At 41.9% G+C, this 24889-nt stretch overlaps 1 protein-coding gene across 2 annotated transcripts; it reads right to left on the bottom strand.

Annotated features, from left to right (window-relative positions):
- Positions 1–284: 284 nt before the first annotated feature.
- Positions 285–24770, bottom strand: UPP2 (uridine phosphorylase 2). 2 transcript variants are annotated; one of them, XM_083413131.1, is made up of 8 exons: positions 24389–24762; positions 24189–24294; positions 17093–17210; positions 14584–14742; positions 8620–8734; positions 8045–8254; positions 4072–4218; positions 285–1531 (listed from the first exon to the last, which is right to left on the bottom strand). In XM_083413131.1, exons 2-8 carry the CDS (start codon positions 24239–24241, stop codon positions 1362–1364), a joined length of 972 nt encoding a protein of 323 aa, XP_083269257.1. In that variant the 5' UTR covers positions 24242–24294; positions 24389–24762; the 3' UTR covers positions 285–1361. The 2 variants fall into 2 exon arrangements, with proteins under 2 accessions (XP_083269257.1, XP_083269256.1); XM_083413130.1 differs by having other exon boundaries at positions 24189–24770.
- Between the last annotated feature and the right edge of the window lie 119 nt (positions 24771–24889).

Below are 24889 nucleotides of genomic sequence, written 5' to 3' on the forward strand. Positions count from 1 at the left end.
AGGTTGCACAAAAGAAACTGATGTGGTGCTTTTGCACAACAAACCCACTTTCTCCAAGAGTCCAACAATTGAGGATTTGAACCTGAGTCTTGTTACTGCTAGTCAAACAAAGGAAATTAAAGTAAGGGAGAGAATAAAACTCTAGAATATACTAAACATATTTTTTGCAAGTGCCGTAATATGATTCTGTGCCCCCCTCTGTCTTTTAAAACATACTATATTAAAGATTTCATGAATATTTATTAGATAAATGATCACTCCCCACCCCCAACAGTCTTTCCTCATTCTCTTTTAAAGTCTTTATTAACCAATTTTGCAGAAGTGTTAAACAGATGTAATGTGATATATTAAACAATGAAGTATATAAATAACTTAAGCTTATTACAAAGCAGCACAATCTCAAATGCAATTGCACACAGCAGTTTAAAAAGCAAATAGGTTATGGAAAGAATTGGACTCCTAAGCCGGCACAAGGTACACTTTTTACATTTAGAAAAAGACAATTCCTCATGTGAGTTCAGATAAGCAAGCAAATATGAATACAGTACTTGTCGGTAGTAATTTCTGATCATATTTTCTGAATTTGTAATGCCTCCTTTCCCTTCCATTTTTCGGGTTCCTGTGTCATCATGGAGCTCATCACCTGGTATTTACTGAAACGCTCAGGTAGAAATCAACATTAAAGTGTTACATATTCAGCTAGGATCACAGTATAATCAACCAGGAACATTTTTCTGTGCTGCTGTGGAGCTGCTATACATTGACATGTTCTGTCTAAACATTTCCAGGCTATTTGATCAATTTCTGACAGATGTCTAAAAAGAAATGTTACCCCACTGTGTTGTAGGATAATATTCTAGCCTTTCTTCACAGGTGTGCTGAACAACAGTAAAACACAAGAGTAGTAGATTTGCTTTTGAGCCAACTGGGAAGTAATCTCTGAGGTACAAGAGTTAGCTTGGCTCGCTATTATAAACAGCCCTTAATGATAACTAAAGATACCTTTCACTGGCTGCTTTAGCTGACACCCATGGGCAAAGCATTGCCAGATGCATGGCATGAGAGAGCTCCGTTCAGTGCAATGAAAAGGAACTTCCTGATGACTTTTGGATTGAAGGCTTGGCAGTAGATTATAGCAGAGAAGACTGACTTGTGGCCCTCCAAATATTCTTGGACTCCTGTCAGTTCCAGCCAGCATGGCCAGGGAATGATGGGAGCTGTAGTTCAACAATATATGGAGGGCCGAAGGCTGGTCTAGAAGTGGAGACTTAAAAGGCAATCTGTGTGAGAGAGACTCAGGGAGAGAGAGAGAGAGAGAGAGAGAGAGAGAGAGAGAGAGAACATCTCATTTTGCATCTGTTCTAGATGACATCTTCTGATAATCCATTAGGGTTCCATAATCCAAGGCATTTTCTGATGAACAATGAAATCAGCTGCTGAGGTCGTTGCTGGTAGTCCAGAAGAACTTCATGAGGTGCTGTGATTTGGTCTCCTTCAAGCCGATTAAGCAGAGTCACACAGACGACTGCAGCTAGAAGCCAGGTGAACAGGAGAAGGGAAAACAAGAGGTTCAGGCTTGTATTTTTATATCAGATACATAGACCAAACACAATCTTCCCAGAGGTGGTGACTGGAATCTAATTTTATTTGTTTGCAGCCCATTTTTTTACAACCAATCTTTGCTACTAGCCTCCGCTACATCTCCCAGAAGGAAAAGGAAAAGCTTTAACTTGAGAAAAGGGGAGCGGGTAACAGTTGGCAACAAAGGTCTCTTTTACAGACAAGTGACTCCATGTGACCATGGGCGTCACCAAGAGGGGGGGCAGAGAGGGGCAGCTGCCCCCCCATCAATAAAAATACATAGCTGTCTGAGGTTCTGCCCCTCCTTAACAAAAGGCCTCCCCCCCAAAAAAAAAATCCTTTCTATGCCCATGCACTGCAAATACTGTGCAGAGCATCATTTCTCAGCTGGGAACCATTGACTATATTTCCTTGCAGAAACCAATAAGATCCTCTCATGTGTGAAAGGGGCTTTCCGGTACCCATTAACTCCTTTCCAAGCATAAGGCATTTTTTTTACTTCTGGGAAAATGAGTGGAGGACCAACAGGAAAGAGGGTTTAACCATTTGGGCTTTTCAAACATTATTGTCAAATGATTTTTTTAAAAAAAACTTCAAGGCAAACTTAGTTATGGATGGAGCATTCATCTCTCTCTCTATGGGATTGGACCTTCCAGTTCTTAAGCACACTGAAATAAATTGGTGAGGGTAGGTAAAAGTTGCTCCCATAAGGTGATGTTTTTCTTGGTGAGGGGAGGTACTATGGAAAATCAGGGGAACTGGGGGAGGGGATGCATCCTTTTAAAAAAGACACAGATTTGCATATGCTAATTTACATTATCAATGGAAATTTAGAGCTAATTAAAAAAGACAAAAACTGTTCTGCAGTCCAAGTTTGCTAACTGATGACGGGTAGCACCGAGGTCCCTGCTCTCCCTTCTTATTGCTGTTCATCTTTAAATTAAATCCTTCAAATAGAAGATGGTCCTCTGCAAAGTTGCACACATTGCCACCCTAGCTATTGACTGTAATGCAAAAACTGCACCCTTATTTGGCATTCCTTACCATGCCACTACTCTTAAAGAAACTGGCAGGCTTCATAGCTGCAGTTTAGTTATAATTGGTAGAGGTCATCAATATGACCTGTAAACGATTATAAACCTATTTTCCTCGGTTGCCCTAATACAGCTGCATAAGAAAACCCCATAATAAAAATCCAACAAGGGTTGTGCCTCCGAGAGAGGTATGGAAGGGAATGCATAGCACAAAGAAATTCTTCCTGAAATGCTCTTGTTAGTAGTTCAAATGTAAGCTCTGACCAGTGGATCTTTATATCTTCAGCTTTTAAAAATAGCTTGAATAAAAACAGTGAATGCGACCCCCAGAATGTCAGCAGGAACTCAGTGACCTTTGCAGGCACTATACAATGAAACAACACACACACACACACTCTGACATGAAAGTCTTAGAAAATTTTCACAAGCTGGCTTGAAATGTTTTGGTTTTTCTAACATCATTAATCAACTCCCCCTTGGGTACAATGCATCCCAATCAATCTCATATAATCGATTTATAAAATCTGAATAGCCAGGACCAGACTTTCCCTTGGGGGAAATGATGGTTTTGAATAAATTCTCAGTATTTGGGTAGTATTAGTCCTTGGATCTATAGATCAGATTCCAGAAAAGGGAAGAGGATTTATGAGTTCAGTTGCTGTGATGTAGCTGCTTATTTGAACTGAGGTCTCAACAGCTGCCTGAGGGTGCTAAGAGCTTGAGGGAAGCGATTCTAGCCTAATTTTCTCCCTGACAATAAAATAAGAACAAAATTTTGTGATCTTGTGTACAGATAATTTTTTGAGGGGGGAAGCGAAGGAGCATTCAGTCATATGAACCTCCATTTTCAGTAAGACATTGTACCATTCAGATGTTGTATGGCAAAGAAATTCACTTTAATACACATTCCAAGTCAAATCTATCAAATTTGTGTTTTCTAAAATAATATGCACACAGAAACACAGCCATCCTGTTATTCCAAGTTCTGTGATGCAGTTCTCTATAAAATGTTTACAAACATTCCGTATATTATTGGGAATGATAAGGAAGATATTAGTGAAAATAACATTAAACAATGCTTTCTGTGTAGGAAAAATGTGTATGTCAGCCAAAACTGCATACACAAAAATGTGTTTATTATGCTGGTGAATTTTCTTGAGGTGTTTTTTTTTTTTTTTTAAATTGCAAATTGGTGCAAAATGTGGAGAACTGAATTCAAGATTAGAAAATGAGAAATCGAGAGAACTCAAAATGACGGACGCTTCCATCCCTCAATCAGACACAAGTATACTGTGTCAGTGAAGACAGGGCCTTAATTATTCACTTTAGCTAAAGATGGTGGACAGTCACAGTGCAGTGAAAAGCACTTTGTGCTTGTCAGAGAAGAGGGTTGCAAGGAGGAAGCATCAGCAAAGGAGGGAAGCAAATTTAAAGCCAGATCTACCCTCTGTCTTACCTTTAAGGCCACAAAGCCTGCACATAGCGGCAAATACAGTAGACTCCATTTCTATGTTTCTAACTCCAGCATTGTAAGCTCTTTTTAAGTACTCCAGCTTTTTTTCACGGGAGAAGGAACACAATGCTCCATCTAATCGTCCCTGACCTTAGAAGGAAAGAAAAGGAAATGTAAGTATTTTATACTTCCATGTGTTGGCAGAGTTGACTGCTGCCTCAAAGAATGCTTTCTTCAGAAAACCCAATTTGCCAACGGTATGCTTAAACGAAAACCTCAGGAATTTTTTATTTTAATAGCGTGCGCGTTGAAATATTAATACCTTATCTGCCATGTATTTTTTAACATTCCAACAAAACAGCGCAAAAGAGGCATATAAAAATGCGGAGTCTGAAAACATTGTATTAGTATGGCAAAGATTCAATAAATTAAGGATAATGCACTCTGTTATCCCGTGCAGAGGAAAGCAGCACAAAAAAGTAATGAAACAACAGTAGCACCGGTACCTTAGAAGACAATAGCGTTGTATCCAACGCTGTCGTTCCACTCATGCAACAGACTTCCGCTTGTGAACTGGAGCTTCCCTCTCCTCTCCCCTGGACACCCTCAAAATCTACACCAGAGGGATGGGGGACCCTCCAGAGCAAATTTTAGGGGCATGCAGGGAGAGAAGGGGGAGTCCCGCTGTCTGAGTGGAGCTCGTTTTCGCAGTGTTGGATGCAACCCATAGTGGCAAATTTGGACTTTCTGCCTCAAGAACCTCAGACATGAGGAAGGACAATGCTGGGGAGCCCACAAAACACAATCTCTATTTGTTTTACCACTGTTCTGAACTGTTTATTGGCTGACATTTCACGGGTGGGGGAGGCAGAAATTGGTTGCATTGCCACCCACCTGATCTGAGAGGTATGTGCCACTTAGCTAGTATGTACTGGCTAGCAGGTGGTTTAATTTGGTAATGTTCGCCATCACGGCTTTTAACGTTCCTAACTGGAGCAGCATGTATTTTCACACTTATTGAGCCAGGAGGTGGTGCACTGCGTGCCCTTGCATAATATGCCCCAATCTCTTGCTGCTTCTTAATCCTGTAGTGAGGAAAATACAACACCAAGCTATGGTGTAGGGAAGGTGGGAACATCTGTATTGAAATGCAAAGTTTTAAGCTCAAATAGTATAAAATGTTTTACATATGTATGGAAAGAAGTATTATTTAATGCTCTGGGAAGTAGTTTCTTTAATTAGTGCCACCAAATCTTAGTTCCTCATAAAAATGAAGTATAGTGCAAGGGCTCTCATTCCCCTTCGTTCCTATATGCAAGGAATTTGGAATCTGTGGCCCTCCAGATGTTTTTGGACCCAGCCAGCATGGCCAGTAGGGTCAAGTGGAAGTATTGTAATAGCACGACAATTGCCTCATTTGTACTCTGCACATTTTAGAGTCTTAGTTCTGTGTAGCTATCCATAAGATTGCATTGCCAATTATTGTTTTAAGTAGAAGCTGGAATCTAAGGGCCTGGCTACACATTGCAGTAGTGGCTTTCTTAGCAGCCATGTTGTGGGAGATTCTGCCCCCCCCCCAATTGCTAATTTCTATGTGGGGCAGGTGATTTTTCACATAAGCCTCCCTTCTGGTGCCACCAACAATAATGTCCCTCCCCCCCACCTGCCATTTAATGTTTATAACAGACTGTGATTGGCGATCCCACCAACAGCACACTATCTAGTTAGGCTACTTGTTAATGAGAAGCATAATAAGCTGTGCTTATTTTAATTGTAAGTAATATTTTTGAATATGCCAAGCACATACCTTCATCTTGTACTAAACCTGGGCAAACCATTTCATTGTGTTTTCATTTCTGCATTAATCCTCTGAAATGGCTTTGATAAAATGTGGCCTTGAGCAAAACCACAGATGGCTGTGCTTGCAAACAGATCCAACAGTTTATAAATAGGCCTCAGATTATTAATTCTCCATTTATTCTGTTTCATCCACTTTGCAAACAGCATTTAATTGCCTCCAAAGAAAAGGTTCTAAGGTAGCACAGAGGCGCTAATGGTTATTTACATAAATGCCACACTTCTTGACATTTTTCTTCTGTAAAGTAATTTTGGAAGCTATAATCCTGTCACAGGAAGTAACTGGAGTGTAATCCAGCTGCTAACATGATGTTATGATTATTGACAAGGGACTATTTTACTTTAACTGTTTAATACGATATGGTCGTTTCTTACAGAATGACAATGAATTTGTACAAGTTGTTGAGGATGAGGGATGGATGGGCAATTGTTATCAAGGGAACCTTAGATTTTTATAAAGAAGAAATGAGAAGTTGGGTTCACTGTCATGGTGTGTGTGTGGTGTGAGAGAGATTTTAAAAAAGAAAGATTAAGAAAAAGAAAATATGTTATGAGAAAACCACAATGTAAAACAGCAGAAAAAGCAGCAGCCAAAAACTTTACCATATAAAAAACAAGAGGGTCCCCCCCCCCCCCGGTGTCTACAGGGGGATGGGGAGTGTCATTGTCATGTGAGCTTCCTTTGGGAGTCCACAGCTGAAAAGACCTCTGCCCTATGGATATCAGCATCACCCCTGATGGTGGGGAGACACATGCTGAAAGGCCTCAGCTGAATTTCTTTAAGGGGGTTGGCTTGCTGTTTTCCCCAAACTAACTAAGAACAATGAGCCAAGAACAGACCTTGGTTATTGCTTGTTGGGTTGCTTGGGGCAAAACAAACAAGGCCAGGTTTGGATGTCTCAACAAGACAGACTCTGGCTTATTTTGTCCATGGTGGGCAGCAAGTGGACCATGGTTTAATGTGAAATGAGAACCAGGCTATTGTTTGGAAAGTAGGTTACATTACTGAAAACTAAAAAACTTGATTCTAATATGCTTGGCACTTTAGACCCACTGTGGTGTAGCGGTGTCGGTCTAGGAATTGGGAGACCAGAATTCAATTTTCCACTCATCCATGAAGCCCACTGGGTGACCTTGGGCCAGTCCCTGCCTCTCAGCCTAACCTATCTCACAGGGTTGTTAATAAAGATTAAGCGAGGATGGAGAGAGCCATGTACGCTGCCTTAAACTCCTTTTAACAACTATATAATACTTTCCCTTTAGATCTCTTTTCACTTGCAGATGAGACTCCACATTATGTAGTAGCCAAAAAATATACAGTCTGTGGGCACTTGTTCAAACAGCTACCTCCAGATATGCTGAAAAATTCAGTATTCATTTATTTATCTGATAAATGTTCGTGGTTGAATTTGATTTCACCACATTATGACACATCTAAAATAATAAGTAACCATAGAAGAATTAAAGATAACTGTTGCCTCATTTTCCTTCAAAACAATTCTTTCAAGAAATATTCTATAAAAACAAGGAGAAACAGAATGCTCCTCTCAAATGTTCTCAAAGGTAATGAAATTATATTTCATTAATCCTTAAAAATTAAGGAAAAATTACTACAGTTTATTCTAGTGGGTAAGGAAAGTAGGTAAAGAAAGTTAGTTTTGCATAAACATGCATGGAATTGCTCTGTAAAGCCAAGTGTGTTCAGTGAAGCTTATTTTCAGGTAAGTGTACATAGGATTACAGTCAGCGGAAGCAATCCCATGCACACTTACACAGGAGTAAGCCTAACTGTTGAATTTAGTGGGAATTGCTTCTGTCCTAAATGTCTGTTGTTCATTTCTGTTTGTTTTACAACATTTAAGGCTCTTATCTTATCCTAGAAGTAAGTCCCATTGGGTGCAATGGTACTTACTTCTGAATACGCATGTATGGAGTTGCTCTTTAAGTTATCTAAAAGACACAAGGATAAAAGTAACCATAAGCCCATAGACAGCACCAGACAAAACCTGGCAAAGCCATGTCATGACCTTATAATGTTTTCATATCCTAACCTCCTCCCACTTTTAAGTTTGGGATTAAAAGAATGAATCATTAAGTGTATAAAGCAGTTCCCACTCACCCTCATAAAAATCATCAGTGCACATTGTATGGCCAATGAGGGATGGGAAATCCTTAATCTGTCTGCTACATTCAAGTAGTTCCTCAGCAAGATCTCGATCAAGTTCCGTGCTTCGCGTTACCACATTGTCCAATATCACCTGCTCAAACTGCGGCTTAAAAAATGAATCAACAGCCGTGTCTGTTATTACAACAGAGCCAGGCTCAATCCCTGAAAAGAGAAATGGGGATAAAGTTAAAAGACTGCATTAAATAAGCCCACAATTATACATTATAGGAAGCTTGATCTCGGTGATCATGAACATAATAAAACATTTGGCTAGTCAGCTAAGTTTGGGTCAGTTAGGGGGAAATCAAATCCAAATGACTTTAAAAAGAACATCAAGTCCTGTGTTTTCAAGCTGATGCTACATTAGAAAAATACATATTTGTGATCTTTCATATATCTTAGCAGGTTGATATTTGTTGACTTGATTTTTTTTTTAAGTACAAAAATCTCATAAAGACATGACCTTTTCTTGAGATGTATTTCATTTCCATCTCCTGCGCCTGGTAGCAGCAAAATTCTTTGCTCACCTAATCCCCCTGAAGTACCGATGCGTATAATGGTAACATCACGGCATTTTGCATGGTGTAGCAATTTGATTAGCTCATGAAGCATGATAGAAATGGATGGAACACCCATCCCATGCTGTTAAGAAAAAAAAAGAGAAGCAATATAACTTTATACATTCTAAGCCAAACTGATTTTAATAAAATCAAAATGATAACCTTAAACATAAAAGTACTGGTGCACAATAGAAGCCTATGCCAATGGATATGTGGGGAGTGATCCAGCCAAGGGAAAGAGCATTTAACTTTGCTATCCCCCATTGATAGCAATGGCTAGTATCCAGTTGGCCATAATAATAATAATATATTTATACCCCGCCCATCTGACTGAGTTTCCCCAGCCACTCTGTGCGGCTTCCAATCAAGTGTTAAAAACAATACAGCATTAAATATTAAAAACTTCCCTAAACAGGGCTGCCTTCAGATGTCCTTTAAAGAGAAGATAGCTGCTTATTTCCTTCACATCTGAAGGGAGGGCGTTCCACAGGGCGGGCGCCACTACCGAGAAGGCCCTGTCTCTGGTTCCCTGTAACCTCACTTCTCGCAATGAGGGAACCGCCAGAAGGCCCTTGGCGCTGGACCTCAGTGCCCTGAGTGTCCTCAGTGTTCTAGCGCTGGTGATCCTGTGGGAGTCATCTGCTAACAAACAAAGGGAAGCAATTTTTGCCAGTTCCCTTTCCTTCTGTAGTTCCCAGCACTCCCAAGGTGGTGGTGAGATTTTGGGGGAGCACTGGGGTCTGTAGGGAAGAGGAGGAATGGACACAAACTGCTTTTCCGCCCCCACTTCCACAGTACATTCTTCCTGCTGCATCAAAATTGGATATAACCCAATATGACTTGTGAGTGCAAAACACTGCAATAACTAAATATAGCTTTCCAATACATTCCATTAACTAGACACTGAAACAGGAGTAATACCCACACAGGGTTATCTTATTTCTAAAAGAAATGGGGGGGGGGGGACTGGAGGCAAAATCTAACCAAAGTAAAGCACATTGAAGTCTCATTTTCAGAGCTAAACACAATTCTCACATTACTGAAACATTACTGAAATGTGTTTATGTTTGTTTGGATGGGCCTTAAATGTTTCATGTTTGCTTACAAGCGGATTCTGCACTGCACTCGAATGTCACTTTGCATTGGCTCTGAAATGTGCTGATTCTGATAGTTTTTGGTTTTATAAACTAAATCAGATAGTGCTTTTTCAAACCATCAAACAGCAACACTGCACAACTTAGAATTTGTATCGTATGGATGTATCCCATCAGTCTTAATTCAAATTAACATGGTGCAAATCTGAAGTTCGCTTGCAAATCCATCAAAAGCTCTGGCTCTTTTTGTCCCATCATCATAGGAAGAGGGGAAGCTGCCTTGTACTGAGTCAGTCTGCTGGTCTGTCTAGCTTAGCATTATCTACACTGACAGGCAGTGGCTCCCCACAATTTTGAAACCGGCGCTTTTTCAGCCTGATGCGGAGATGCCAGTGACAGAACCTGGGACCCTCTGCATGCAAAACAGTTGCCTTACCACTGAGTTGCTCTGCTGCAAATTAATCGTTTTGTAAGGGTTCTGCATAATTGTATCTTTCAGTGGGACAGCTCTCCTCATGTAAACATAATAACCTTGCTTAGATTACAACCAATAATTAAGAGAGAGTGTGTGTGCATAGATTAAAATGTTCAGCACATTTCCCATGGGTTATTTAATAGTTTTTGCAACAACCCTGCAAGGTGTTGTTGTTGTTTAGTCCTTTAGTCGTGTCCAACGCTTCATGACCCCATGGACCAGAGCACGCCAGGCACTCCTGTCTTCCACTGACTCCTGCAGTTTGGTCAAACTCAGCTTCGAGAACACTGTCCAACCATCTCGTCCTCTGTCGTCCCCTTCTCCTTGTGCCCTCCATCTTTCCCAACATCAGGAGTCTTCTCTTCTCATGAGGTGGCCAAAGTATTGGAGCCTCAGCTTCATAATCTGTCCTTCCAGTGAGCATTCAGGGCTAATTTCCTTAAGAATGGATAGGTTTGATCTTCTTGCAGTCCATGAGACTCTCAAGAGTCCCTGCAAGGTAGGTCAGTATTATTTCCCCAATGTTGCAGATGGGGAGCTGACATGGAAAGCAAAGTGGATTGTGGAAAGTCATAACATGAGCCTAAGGCAAGATTTAAACCGGGATCTGCCTGCCTGCCAGCTCAGTCTTAATGGTGCAATCCTGCACTCACAAAAAAACCAGGGTGCCAAAGAAGCTTTCTGGGGAGCCTTGCTTTTACCATTCCCTTGCCCACCTGCACACACTTTTGTGCTGCTTCTGTTCTTGGGACACTGTGATTTGTTCGGCCACTCAGTTGCAACTGAAGCTCTCCTGTGTCCAGCAGCTTTTCCTTCCCCTCAGCTCTGGTTCAAAGGCTGTTCCTTAGGAAAAAGCTGGTGTGCCATGGGCAGAGTAGATGACAGAGAGTTTTGCAGTGCAAGAGTGGGGAATATGGACCCCACCAACCCCAGCCAGCATGGCAAGAGGTCAGGAATAATAGGTGTTGTAGTTCATCATCAGCATCTGCAGGCAGGGGGAGGCTCCCCACCTCTGTTACAATAGGTGCCAGTAGGAGCTACTGCACATCTAAATGAGTGCAGGAGGCAAGCGTGTACACATTGCCTGCGTAAGCATTACTGTTTTCTCCTCTCCAGTGCACTCCCACCGCTGTTAGCCTAACGTATCCTGCAGTTTCTTGAGAAACAAGCCTCAAACCAGGTTGCATCTGATTTGAAAATGCAAGCCGCGCTAAAGCTGAGGTGTGCACAGTTCAGACAACCATTGCACATGCACAGATGGCAGCACATGCACAGGCAGCTTCGCTGGGGGTTACCGGCACAGAGAAACAAATTGGGTAATGTACAGTATACATTTGCACTTGCGATGTGTACAGCATGTGCAAATGCAACCTGAAACACAGCATGGGGTGGGTGGGCATCCTTGCTGCATTTTCAGCCACTCATGTGTACATAGCCTAAATCAGTGAACTATATTTCCCAGAGCTATAAAATCTGGTTGACTTGTACATAACTTCAGTGACATTCTCAAGCTGGTTTCACTGCGAGCTTCTGACATCCCAAGTCACTTGTGGATTGCAACCCGGGGCACGTACATGCTTGGCACAGTGTTTTCCTCCAAACACCACCACCTGCGTTCCGCAGGAAGTGACCCTAAGACTTCACCTTAAAGACTGCTGACCTGAACAAAAATGTCTGCTTCCTCTGTTAATAAGGTAGCGCAAGGGCCTTTCAAAGTCAGTATGCGGTGGCATCCCAAGACATACAACATGATTCAGACAGAAGGGTAGGATAAATCATAGTCATTGAAACTGATCCAGCTTCTGTTCAATGCCACAACAAAAACATCCCCTTTGACTTGCATGGGAACTGAATTTTGTGCTCCCAGCCTATTAATCTTAAGTCTCACTTGTCTAGCAAAGATGTAGGTAGGGAATTTCCTAGGCAGGCCTGTACATCTGTTACATTCCATGTATCCAAAGAACAGGGAAATAATTTATAGAAACAGCAAGAACAACCCACAGCAATTTTTCACTCAGCATATTAAAGTTTAAAACATGTAGCGTTTTCGAATGCCTGAAAGATCGGATTGGAAATAACTGCTCGAGAAGTGTCTGAAGGGAATGAAAGAGATATTGCTGCTAAATTAGTTATAAAATGGAATGTACCCACTCAGAAATGAGAAATTTGCCAGAATTTCAAGAAACGGGTAATTTGGGTGACTCAGTTTAACAATACTAGGCCTTGGATTCTGACCTATTTTACGGGGACATGATGATTGAAATTTTAAGCGCATTTACTAGAGAGTACACCTCACTGAACACAATGGTGAATAAGGGCAGATATGATAGTGGGTTGTGGTGTGAGGAAAGTGGTTAGAGAGAATCCCGCCACCCCCCCAATAACATTAGCATTAGATTCAGTGAACTGAGGTGGAAAATACAGGTCAGACAACAGGAGGTACAGTATTTCTTCACATAGTACATAGTAAAGTTATAGGATTTGCTTTTACAGGATGTGCTGAATGCCACCACCTCAGACAGCTTTTAAAGGGATTAGACAACGACTTCTGCATATTTTTATTTGGAAGGACAAATGGTTACCTTGCATTTTGGGAGGCTTCATAGGGACTAATGTTTACATGCCTACACTGCAAATGTAGTATGATGGCAGTGACAAATGCCTTTATTTACCAATCCAGTATATAGTAAATAAGCATGCTAGTCATACTGAGAGTAGACCCACTGAAGTTAAAAGACTTGACTAACACAAGTTCGTTGATTTCAGTGGGTCTATTCTGAGCAAGACTTAGTTGAATATAAACCTTGTGGTTGTATTCACAGTGATGCCCCTCCACCCTGGGCATCTCCTAAATCTGTTCTGGCTTTCTCCCCAATCCTCCTGTGCAGATTTGGTTTTGTTTTGTTGTCTTTGAGCTCCTACTAAACTAGTGGAGAATTTCCTTGCAGAAGATTTAGTGAAATGGGTGCCCCAGTTCTTCTATTCATGAATGCTGGGTGAAACAGCATTTCATATTTAATACTACACTAACATTACTGAGGACACAGGTGGCGCTGTGGGTTAAACCACAGAGCCTAGGACTTGCTGATCCGAAGGTCGGCAGTTCGAATCCCGGTGACAGGGTGCGCTCCCGTTGCTCAGTCCCTGCTCCTGCCAACCTAGCAGTTCGAAAACACATCAAAGTGCAAGTAGATAAATAGGTACCACTCCGGCGGGAAGGTAAACGGTGTTTCAGTGCGCTGCTCTTGTTTGTCAGAAGCGGCTTAGTCATGCTGGCCACATGACCCAGAAGCTGTACGCCGGCTGCCTCGGTCAATAAAGCGAGGTGAGAGCCGCAACCCCAGAGTCGGTCATGACTGGACCTAATGGTCAGGGGTCCCTTTACCTTTACCTAACATTACTAAAGAAAACAATAGGCTTGGGCCCATACCCTTTTCAAGTCTCATTCTTATAGCTCATCAAGTTCCATTCAACCTTAAGTGAACCAAAATTTCTTAGAAGAGGTCCTTCCTCTCCAAAATTTCACCTCTCCCCTTCCTAGGTTACCCGCGCCACACACATGCACAGTTGGCTGCCCACAACTAGCATGGAAAATTTTGAGAGGCCATTTTTGCTCATTCCTGGTTTTCTGCCTGCATCTCAGGGCTTATCCGCTTACTGGCTTTGAGGAAGCATGCATGAATCTCTAGTGCAGGGATAGCGGACATGGTACCATGCAAATGTTGTACTATTTCCTGTCCACCTCGGCCGGCATGGCAAATAGTCAGGAATGATGGGCACCTTGTTGGCTTCCCCTGCTCTAGAGCTCATCCAACCCCGCCATCACATATGTGCCTGCGACTTCACCCCATTCCTCCTTCATACTGCAAACAGTGACCAATCAAGGACCAGCGTGGGCCGTGCAATCCACATACTAGGAGCTGATCTGCAAGCCTGTGAAGCAGAGACTCTGCATTTTCAAGGTAACCACTTTGTTCAGCTTCCCATATTTCTGGTTTAACACTCAAGGGATGTACAGAGATTACAGGGTGTGGCCTCAGGCGTTCTTGGCAGAGCCGGTAGAAATAGTGGAAAGCATAAAGACGGAAAGAGCCTCTTGCTCGTCAAAGAGCTGCCTGTCAGTCAAGGCTAAGTCACTGGCTGGGCAAGTGTAATAAGGGTGATTCCTGAAGAGCTGTTCCTCTTGCTGTAGCAGTTGTAGTTTGCGAAGTCCCTTGATTATAAAGCCTTTCATTGCAGTGCCTTTTGCAACTGCTAGATCCACATTAAATATTAAATAAGAGATGTGAACAATGTGCTAAAGTCATCAGTTACTGCTGTGCCGCTAATGGAAGTGTTTTGGGTGCCCTGTAACGTACTTACACTGATGGAGAGCACCGGCCCGACTTTGTACATGCAGTATCGGTCCGTCCCGGCACAAATATCTTTTATGTCTTTGCCATCTCCTTCGAGTCCAAGTTCTTTATGCATGAACTGAGCAAAAGCTTTCATTCTGTTGGGGCTCCCACCCACGCAGACAAACTGGAAATAAATCATCAGATTATCAGCCATAGCAACAACAGAGACTTGGCATGCGCTGGCGATAAGATACGATTTTATAGCCAAAGTGGGGTACGCCTGGAAAAGAAGGGTAAATACGTAGACTGCCTGGCCCATTTATGCAAGACTGCATGCAGGGAGCACTATGGAAGTGGGTTTTATCTCGGTTATCACAGGAAATCTTGCGGATTTAAAATATGCCGGCATATTTTATTTTAGGGGAACAAGTTGTTCAGTTTCCTCTGTCCTTATTTATTTGTCATGAAAGGAGGTGGATGATGTTATGAGATGCATGGTTCTTTGGTGCCAGTGTTTTGGTAAAAGCTGAAACTAAGGCATGCTGTGGCCAAAGTGAAATACAACACTGAATGCAGTATCAGCTCCTCCTCTTTCTCTTCTTTGTCTAGGAGCAGCCAGTAGATCAAAATGTGTGACCTGACATTATCACCCTTCACATTTCCCTGCCTCTGCAAGTGGTAGCCAATGAAATGTGAGCATGGGAATGATGGTGTTGTGTCATGTTTCTGGTTCTATCAGATGGTTACCAGAAAGAGAGAGGAGAGGCAGATGTAAGGATTTTTTTAAAAACTTTCATATATCCGGGTCTGCCATAAATGTCTTGTGTCCATGATTTTTTTCCTGTATTTTAAAGGGATAAAGGGGGGGGGGAATGGGACACACAAGAATTATCACCAAAACCCATGTCTTGGTATTTCCTATCTGGTGTTTAATATATACATTTTGTAATTGAGGCTCGTCCCAGCCAAATACCTCATACGAAGCGACCGTAACTTTCAGCTAAAAGTAAATCCGGCTGACTGTCCTTTTAATGTGGGCAGTGAATATAAACTGTTAGTACTTATTTCTTCTGAAAACAAAGTAGAACCAGATGCTGAAATAGCGTGTGGTCTAATTGCTTATTCAACTAAAACGACAAGAATTGCACAGAATTATAGAGATAACACCAGGAACTACAAATGTGAGCAAAAATACGGAACCACGTTTAAAATAAAATAGAAATAAAATCCGCTTCTGAATCTGAAAAAGGCAATGAATCAATATGTAACAGCCAGCTTTTCCACAGGGCTCAGAAATTAAATGCCTGATTCACAAATGACTTAATTCATAAATGCACACTAATCATACACAGTATTAAGAATCCCAAGTGCTTAGTGCAACTCACTGTAGGTACCCCAGAGAATCACGTCCAATAAAGAAAAGGTTACAAGGTTCCCAAGTTACTTCAGCTTTGTATTTTGCTCCAAATGTTAGAAAGAGTTTTGCAGTTTGATGCCAGTGTTAAAGCTGAAACTAACGAAGGCATGCTGTGGCCAAAGTGAAATACAACATTTCAGCATGTTTTAACTCTCCCGGTGAAATCAACGGGACTTAAAGTGCTTAACATTGGCTTCACAGTTCCAACGATAAATGGAATGAGTTATTTGTATTTTTTGCCCACTCCCGACTACTGGGGCAGTCAGTTCTGAGGGGCAAACTTCCAATTAGAACTTGGCTAATGAGCAGCCTTGCAGTGTTCACCTTTAATTTTCATAGCAACCAATATGCAAAGAGAACCATAGCTTAGACGAAGAGCACTTGCTGCCCATGATGAAGGTTCCACATTCAATCCCCAGCATCTCTATTAAAAAATAAAATTAAGCAGCATGTGTTATAAAATATCCTGTACCAGAGGCCCAGGAGAGCTGCTGGCAGTCAGTGTAGAGAATACTGGGCTAGATGGACAGATATTGGACTTGGCAGAAGGCAGCCTTCTTTGTTCTAACACTTCCCCTTTATTTGTGAATTCATCACTTCTGAATTTAAACCCCGAGTTTTGCTTGCAGGAACTCTGCATGTGAGCAAATGCACTTCTTGATAAAGGTTGCTCTTTTTCAAGCACAGATCTTAAGAGCTTTTGCAGCTGAGCTGCTACAGCAACACCCTTTCCCTTCCTCGTAATAAATTGCACGAACTTTGAAATGATAAAATGACGAGCCAAATTCCTCAATGAATTGTTTCTGAACTGGAGTCTGTGCAACTACCCCAGGGAAGAATTTAGCTCATCATACCAGAAGCAGGTTTAGTTTCCCCAGTCTACTTATTTTACTGAGAAGGAAAGGGTAATTGCCCATAACCGTAGCTGCAGCGGACTTTCTGAGTTGCTTTGCAGAATGGCACTGACTCTGTTCCTGTGGGACCTTTAAGTCATCTCTGTAGCTAGAACTAGGAAGCCACTATGATAAAAGGAAACTGCAAAAGACGTGGAAGAGAAGTAGCAGCAGGAATGAAAGATGTTTAGAAATGCTGCAGCTGTATTATTATTATTTTTTACCTTCGTGTCGCCAAACATGGCTGGCAGATTGTGCGTTTTGGTCCCTAAGTCTAAGTGATAAAGGATATCTTCATCCATTAAATCCAAGTGAGGGTTCATAACATAAACAAGTCCATTCCTAGGGAGGAAAAAAGAGAGGGGGGGGAACACTCCAATGAAAGAAGCACAAAAGAGGAAACTGTGAAATAAGATACAACCACCCTAAATTTCATGCAAGTTGTTAGATTGCCTCGTTATATATTAATAATGCTGAGGCCCGAAGAGAAAGAAAGAGGACTTGGGTCTAAGCCAGGCTTTTTCCAGATGATTGATTTTTTGTACAGAAAATGTGCATTTGTTCTCCGTTTGGTATGCTGACTGCAGACCTCTTCCCTGAAGGTTCTAATTCTCAGTGTTTTCCAACACTGTACTTCGTACTTCAGAAAATATGATTTCACCCTACACGTACACTCCCAGATAAATTGTGTTGCTACTGTGATTGCCCTCTGGAATGAAGTGGTGTGGCTGCCATAGACCCCTTTGTGACTAAGGATGGGTGGATCTGTTATTTTTTATTTCTCTTGGTTTCTCATTTTTCCAAGTTTAATTTCAGTTCTGGGTTTCCCCGCAACCCTTTGGAGCAGATTTGGGGAGGCATAGCGGCGGTCGCAGGGGGGGGGGGATTATAGGGAGAGGAAAATAAGGGGAACTATTCTGTTGGATACTATCCAATAGTTTCAACTGTTTTTTGAAAATAGAGCCCCTATTATAAAGAAGTTCCCATTATATGAAAGTATCTGGCCAGAACTACATGATATGGAGGATTTATGGAGGCTGCTAAAAACACTCGCCCCTATCTTCCTCTTCCCTTGTAGCACCTAGTACTGTATAACACATGACATGATGTTGCACTACTGAGAGTTCATTCACTAAAAGCTGCAACCAGTGAGAAAGAGCAAGTTTCGTTGTGTAAGCAGAAGCCCTTGTGCTAACAGGACAACTTTGCTGCATGTGACTCCATGGCTGGACTTCCTGCTTCATTGGCAGAGAGGGAGATCTGGGGTGTCTGGGTCACCCGCCCAGCCTCCTTAACGTTGTGTCTTTGATTTCCTTAATTCCATAAAATGGAAGTTCTCTGTGGTAGTGCCTTTCCTGTAGTATTCCAAAATTATCTCATAAGAACCTAAGGAGAGCCCTGCTGGATCAGACCATGGCTCTATATCCTATTTCCCACATCTGGCCAAACATAAGCCCACAAGCTGAGCATGGAAGTCCTCCTCTGCTGTTGTCAGCCAGCAACTTGGATCCAATGGCATACTTTCTCTGCATATAAAGGTTCTGTTGAGCTATATATAATATTTAGTGGCAGCTGCAAATGAATAGCTTGGTTTTAAAAAAAATAAAATGGCAGTCATGGATTAGCTATCACAGTGGAGGAGAGCTCTTCAAGTGAGCAGCGCATCACTGGATTAATCTGTTCACTGAAATGAGGCTTTCATTTGACCTTTAAATATACGGACGCCCTTGTCAGATTAATTGCTCCTAATAACACCAGGGCTTGCCTCAAATGGCTGGATGGAAAGTTATTTGCACCTTTGGGATCTTAATCATATTGCAGAGGGTGTTGGGAATCCCTTGGCATGAAAGGCCCTTGGGGTGTCCCCTTTTGGACCTCCTGCTGTTTCACTGGCAATCCTAAAGATATTATTGTCTTAAGTAAATATTTGGGTTTCTTATGTGATCAAGCCAGTTCCGATTCCCACTCTCAAAACATTTGCATACTGTGGCATTTGAGCTATTCAGTACATGTGCAGCTTTGAATCTAATCCTGAATATGCTTACTTGGAAGTAGAACAGTCTATTTAAGCCTGCCGGGTTTCCCCATTTGGTCCACCAGGCTGTTGTGGGCAAACCATGTCTACCTGCTGACAACCACCTTACATCATAAGGCAGTTAAAGGGATCGTTTATCTCCAATCTAAACACCACAGCATTAAGATAAGAGAGAAGCCAACAGTGCTAACATAGGAGGTAAGCTCTCTGCCTGTTCTTTCTCAAGAGGCAGAGGGTTTGTCTCTGATCTCAGAACTGTGGTGCTTAGCACTGAGCTGGGGAGGTAAAATCCCTCTGCCTTTTTAGAAAGCCTCTCTAAAGATCAGGCAGAGGCATATTTCCAACCACCCACACCTCAGTGCTGGAGTGGAGAAAAGTGGAAATGCTGATTATGTGTGTGGGCCTGCCTGGCTGCTTCCTTGCCTGGTGTGTGTGTGGGCAGGGGGACAGGGAGAGAGTGATATGTGTCTGGTACAAGGGGTGGGGTGCATTTTATTTTTTTGAGGGTGGGTATTTTGCCTCAACCATTTTTGCCCTACCCGCCATTGTAATGTAGCCTCTTGAAAGGCTAGGGAATTTTCATTCCAGCCCCCAGGAAATACCGGTAAGCTGTCTGGCAAAGCAGAACTGGAATGGAAGGTGCAGATGTTTTGGAAAAGGAGAAATGGGGTGAATATTTGGCTGAGAAGGTGGAAGGAGAAAGGTGTCATTGTTAGGTGTTTGAGAGAAGGTGCACATGTGAGTATAGGCTAGGAAACGGGAAGAAGGGAGAAACAGAAAGGAGAGAGGTGATGGATCCAGAGAGAATAAAAACAGAAGGGACGGAGTTTTACTGTCACAATAATGAGAATGGCAAGAAAAGGAGGAGAGAACCTTGGTGACAGGTCAAATAAGATTTATTTGTTTATTCATTTATTTATCCATATGTGTATACCACTCTCAGTGTGCATGGTGCCATACAGAGTGCAAGCGGCAGGTCCTTGCTTTGAGGAGCTTACGCAAAAAGGAAAATATTCCATTGGAACTGACAGAAGCAAGCTGATCACATAAAACAAACCAAGTGGCATCAGACAACAGGAAACAAATAGGCTGAAAACATACCAGTGAATGGCAAAGTAGGAGGTGAAAGATTGTTAGCTGGGATTCCATTGTTTCCATAGTCTGTTCGTTCAAGAGGCATTTGTACTGTTGACCCTAAATCCACCCACAAACACCAGCCTTTCCCTCCCAGTTCTTCTGGCCCTTGTGATTCATTCTGGTTTGGCTGCCATGCCAGCACCTGTCTCTGTTTTGCTGCCAGAACTTTCTGCTGCCTCTCTTGGGTCCTTCTGCAGCTGCCTTCCGCTCACGAGCTTCTTGTTTCCAAATAATTCAGCAGGCGGACTTTGCATATCTACTGTTGCACCACTTGTTTCCAAAAATGGCAAGTGGGGTCCAAAGCAAGCAAGTGCAAAATTTGAGGGAAGGAGGCCATGACAGACGTTTATAGAATTAGATGTGGTGTGGGGGAAATAGAAATAAGCTTTCCCGCCCCATTCATCTCTCATAATACTAGAGTCCTGGGGGTCCTACAATGAAGCTGAATGATGGGTGATTCAGGAGAAGCAGAATCAAGCACTTCCTTTTTAATACAGAGTGTAGTTAAGCTCTGGAACTTGCTACCACAAGGTGAGGTGATATCCACCAACTTAGATAGCTTTAAAAGGGAGGTCAGACAAATTTACATAGGCTATCAGTGGTTACAAATCATGATGACTATATGCCAACTTCATTGTCAGGATCCCTATATCTCTGAATACCAGCCTGGAGGAGTGGAGTCACAATTCTAGCTTTCTAGCAGCAGTGTTGCTGCCACTTGCCAGCAGGGGGCAGAGATGAGGTAGCAGGGAAGTTGGAGCTGTGCACGGGGCACGGACACACTTTCCCAGAAAGCAGCAGCTGGTATGGAGTTAGTGTTGTGGCTCCAGCCCATTGGTTGAGTCACTTCTTGCTACCGCCCTCCCTGTGACTTGTTTGTGGGTTTCCCATTGGTTGGTCACAGTGGGAGATGGGATGCTGAGCTCGAAAGGTCAGATCCTGCAGAGTTTGTCTTACGTTCTAATCCAGGCATAGGCAAACTCCTGCCCTCCAGATGTTTGGGACTACAGTTCCCATCATCCCTAGCTAACAGGACCAGTTGGGTCAGGGATGATGGGAATTGTAGTCCCAAACTTCTGGAGGGCCGGAGTTTGCCTATGCCTGTTGTAATCTGATGAAATTTTGTAATGCTTGTAGTACGTATTGGAGCTCATTGAACACTGCATATTTCACATGTTTTGGCTCTCCTCACCCAGCTCCATTTTTGCAAATTTATTTCCACAGGGTTCTTTTAAGCATTTTAAGGTTGTGATTATCTTTCATTTGCTGTTGTAGTGCCAAGAATCAATCTTCAAATAGTAAACATGACATTGCAGAGTATAATGATGGGAGGGACTTAAGCACAATCCTATATATTTCTACTCGGATGTAAATCTCATTAAAATCAGTGAAACCTACTCCCAGGTAAGTGTGTATATGAGACTGCAATCTCAGTTAGCTCACAGCTTTAGGATAATCAAAAGTATAAATTACTCCAGAGTGGATAGCACAAGCCAAGGTGCATAAATGTGTTGGACTGAGACCCAAATACTTAAGGTTATCTCCACTGCATTACTCTAAATTCTAAAAGATGCATATATTATATTAGGGTTGCCAATTAGTTTAAGATTTGTAGTTTAATTAATCAGCTTCCTTTCAACCAAGCAACTGATTTGTCACTATCCAGCAAAGTTAACCACTTTCACATCCTATTGATTTCAGAGAGTTAAAACATGTGTTTAAACCTCTTCCGCATAAATTTATGTTCTTTACTTTGGCCAGATCATGAACAAATTTAATATTACAACATTTTAATACAGGAAGTAGATTTGGGGTTGTATTTGAATAATTGGTAGGTAAAGAATATTATTCTCCTTGGCAAAAGAGCACAAGGAGGGTTTTTTTGTTGCTGTCCACTTGCTTTATTGAAGACATTTATAGATTACTTAATCAATGGCATTTCTAAGCAGTGTGCATTAAAATAAACCATACCACAAATTAAACAATAAAAATTAATCATAAAACCAAACACTATCTTAAAATGCCTGATGGAACAAAAAAGTGTTAAGGCTTGTCCATGGTAGAGCAAAATGTGGATTTGCACAGGTCTGACCCTGTATTAAAACAGGGGCACCCCCACGACATTCTCCCCATTCCAGTATTGTCCCAGATCTTTTCCTCTTTAAATGTGGGGGTTTTCTATCCTTGGCCTGGATTGAGAAGCCTTGCATTTAAGGGGGAAAGGTCCAGCACAACATTGGGATGGCATACCCTCCAACATTTCTCCGAAAATGAAAATAGGGACATCCCATTCCATAATGATAATTTTACTATTTATACCCCACACATCTTACTGGGTTGCCCCAGCTATTCTGAGCAGCTTCTAACATATACAGTGGTACCTTGGGTTAAGAACTTAATTTGTTCCGGAAGTCTGTTCTTAACCTGAAACTGTTCTTAACCTGAATCACCACTTTAGCTAATGGGCCCTCTTGCTGCTGTCGCGCCGCCACTGCACAATTTCTGTTCTCATCCTGAAGCAAAGTTCTTAACCCGAGGTAATATTTCTGGGTTAGCAGAGTCTGTAACCTGAAGCTTATGTAACCTGAAGCGTATATAACCCGAGGTACCACTGTGTATAATAATAATAAAACATGAAACATTAAAAACAACAACTTCCCTATACAGGATTCCCTTCAGATGGCTTGTGGGTTGGATAGCTCCATACCCTCCAACATTTATCCTATGAAAATAGGGACATCCTAAGGAAAAGTGGGACATTCCGGGATCAAATCAGAAACCGGGACGGCTTCTCAAAATCAGGGATGCCCCTGGAAAATAGGGACACTTGGAGGGTCTGGGATGGGGAGGTTGTCATGATCCAGTGTGGACAAGCCCCTTAGTCATGTGCCTAAAGCTCAACAAGGAGAGTACCTGTCTAGTCTCAGGCTTGGGCCCATGACACCAAATGTACGGATATGTTACATGCACATTGAAGCAACAACACATGCACCTTAAACAATTTGCTCCTTTCTCAGTGCCCCCCTGGTTTCTAGAAGAGGAGATGGAATATGCACAAGATTCTTGAGGGTTACCTTTAGATTCCCTCATGGAATAAATTTGGGGTAAAAATAAATGCCAAAAAAGTAAGTACCAAATAAAAACTAATTTGGGTGGCTCAGTTTGAAGAGCTACTTGAGGAAATGCAACTTCAAAAACCCGAAAGCAAATGTGGATTAGGTAGGTACATTTCTGGATCACATCCGTTGTTTGAAACAAGCAATGTTCGTTGGTTGAGTAATATTTTCAGCACGGCAGCCTTTGCACAGGGTAGGATCAATTTAAAGTTTAATTTAAACCCCATAGTTTCAATCTTTCAGTTTGTGATAGCAAATCAATCAATAGATCATTCTACCCATTCATGAATTGCTAATTATTGCTTTAGGCCTTCTTCCTAAAATCATTGCTTCCTGCTAAACTTAGCAAAGGCAAGCACATTCATATGTTTTGTTTATTAGACTGAACCTAGTTTGGACCTCCTCTTTTATAATTATTGTAATATTTTTTTTGCCCCGTCACCTTGATTAAAGCCTGTGTTTCAATCTACATTTAAATTAAAATGATATTCAAAAGACGCAAGAGCTTTTGATTGCATCCTTTCTCCAATCATAATTGCAAATGGAAAGGGCTGGCTACATAGGAATGCAAGTCCATGTTTAGTTATCAAAACAAAATCTAATGCATCAGAACAATTTTTTTAAAAAATAATAATGAGTGGTATTCAACTAAATGGTTACAATAGTGCACCAACTTTTAGCTGTACAATGTAACTTTCCCATCCTTTTCTACCATTCCCTCCATAGACCTACTAAACCTGTTCCATTGCCCCCCTTCCCATTCTCTGTAGCAGATTTAGGGGGCACGTGGGGGGGGGAGAATTACATTGCACAGCTAAAAGTCATTGCACAATATAACTGTTCAATTAAAGAATGCCCTATGAGTCTAAATAATCTGTATGGAGTAGCTCATAAGAGCTGTGGAAGGACTGGATCTACACAATACAGCAAAACACAACACTCTGCCTGTTTACAGTCATGATACACTGGTATCTCACACAGACAGACAAACCTGGGGAAATTATTTAGGAACTGGGTGTGCAAATTACTTACCCATTGTAATTATTCATTTCAGTCTTGCTGGCTCCAGCTAAAAGAAATGTCATAGTTTCCAATTTTCCCAGGACAACTCCGAAGCAGACACAAAGGAAAGACTATCCTGTGAAAACACAAGATAGCACACAAAGTATTTGCAGCAGCTATCTGAGATATATGAATGATATATTGTTATCTGTTACTTCCAAGTGATTTACAGGAATGGTCCCAGTCACTGTTTATTCTCCGATGCACCAGGTGTAGAATAGCTTGTCCCTTCCAGCTGCAAGTTATGCCTGGATCGCCCATAGCCTCAGATTGGCTGTTTTTGAAGGTGTGGCATTTTCCCTGGACTTTCCCTGGACTTGCGTTACCAGGCTTAGCAAGACAAACAGGCCAGGGCTGGTTAACCTTCTGCTACTGATGCCCAATTCTCCTTGGCCAGAGCCCCACATCTACAGTTTGGCAGCCATCCCTGCAGGAGGCACCCTGAAGGGTTCGGCCTGTTTTTTCTTAAAACGTGAGCATGTTCCACGTGAGAAAAATATATAAGGTAGATGTGATAAACAAGGTTTAAAAGGTACATTAGGTGGGATTAACTGAGCAAGCATCAGTGGCTAAACGTCCGAGCTTTATACAAACATTGAGTTAGATTTTAACTCGCATTGGTTTCCATTTCTTGTGCGTAAACAAAACCAAGGCCTCCGCATGAACTTTCA

This window comes from Podarcis tiliguerta (assembly GCF_965153285.1).
Source record: "Podarcis tiliguerta genome assembly, chromosome: 1".
Classification (NCBI taxonomy): Eukaryota; Metazoa; Chordata; class Lepidosauria; order Squamata; family Lacertidae; genus Podarcis; species Podarcis tiliguerta.

Coding starts and splice junctions, on each gene's coding strand:
- UPP2 (XM_083413130.1), bottom strand. CDS start 24,241: ATGACATTTCTTTTAGCTGGAGCCAGCAAGACTGAAATGAATAATTAC. Junction 17,211..24,188: donor GAAATGAATAATTACAATGG/GTAAGTAATTTG, acceptor TTTCCTCCCTAG/GAATGGACTTGTTTATGTTA. Junction 1,532..4,071: donor CAGGCTTTGTGGCCTTAAAG/GTAAGACAGAGG, acceptor CCTGGCTTCTAG/CTGCAGTCGTCTGTGTGACT.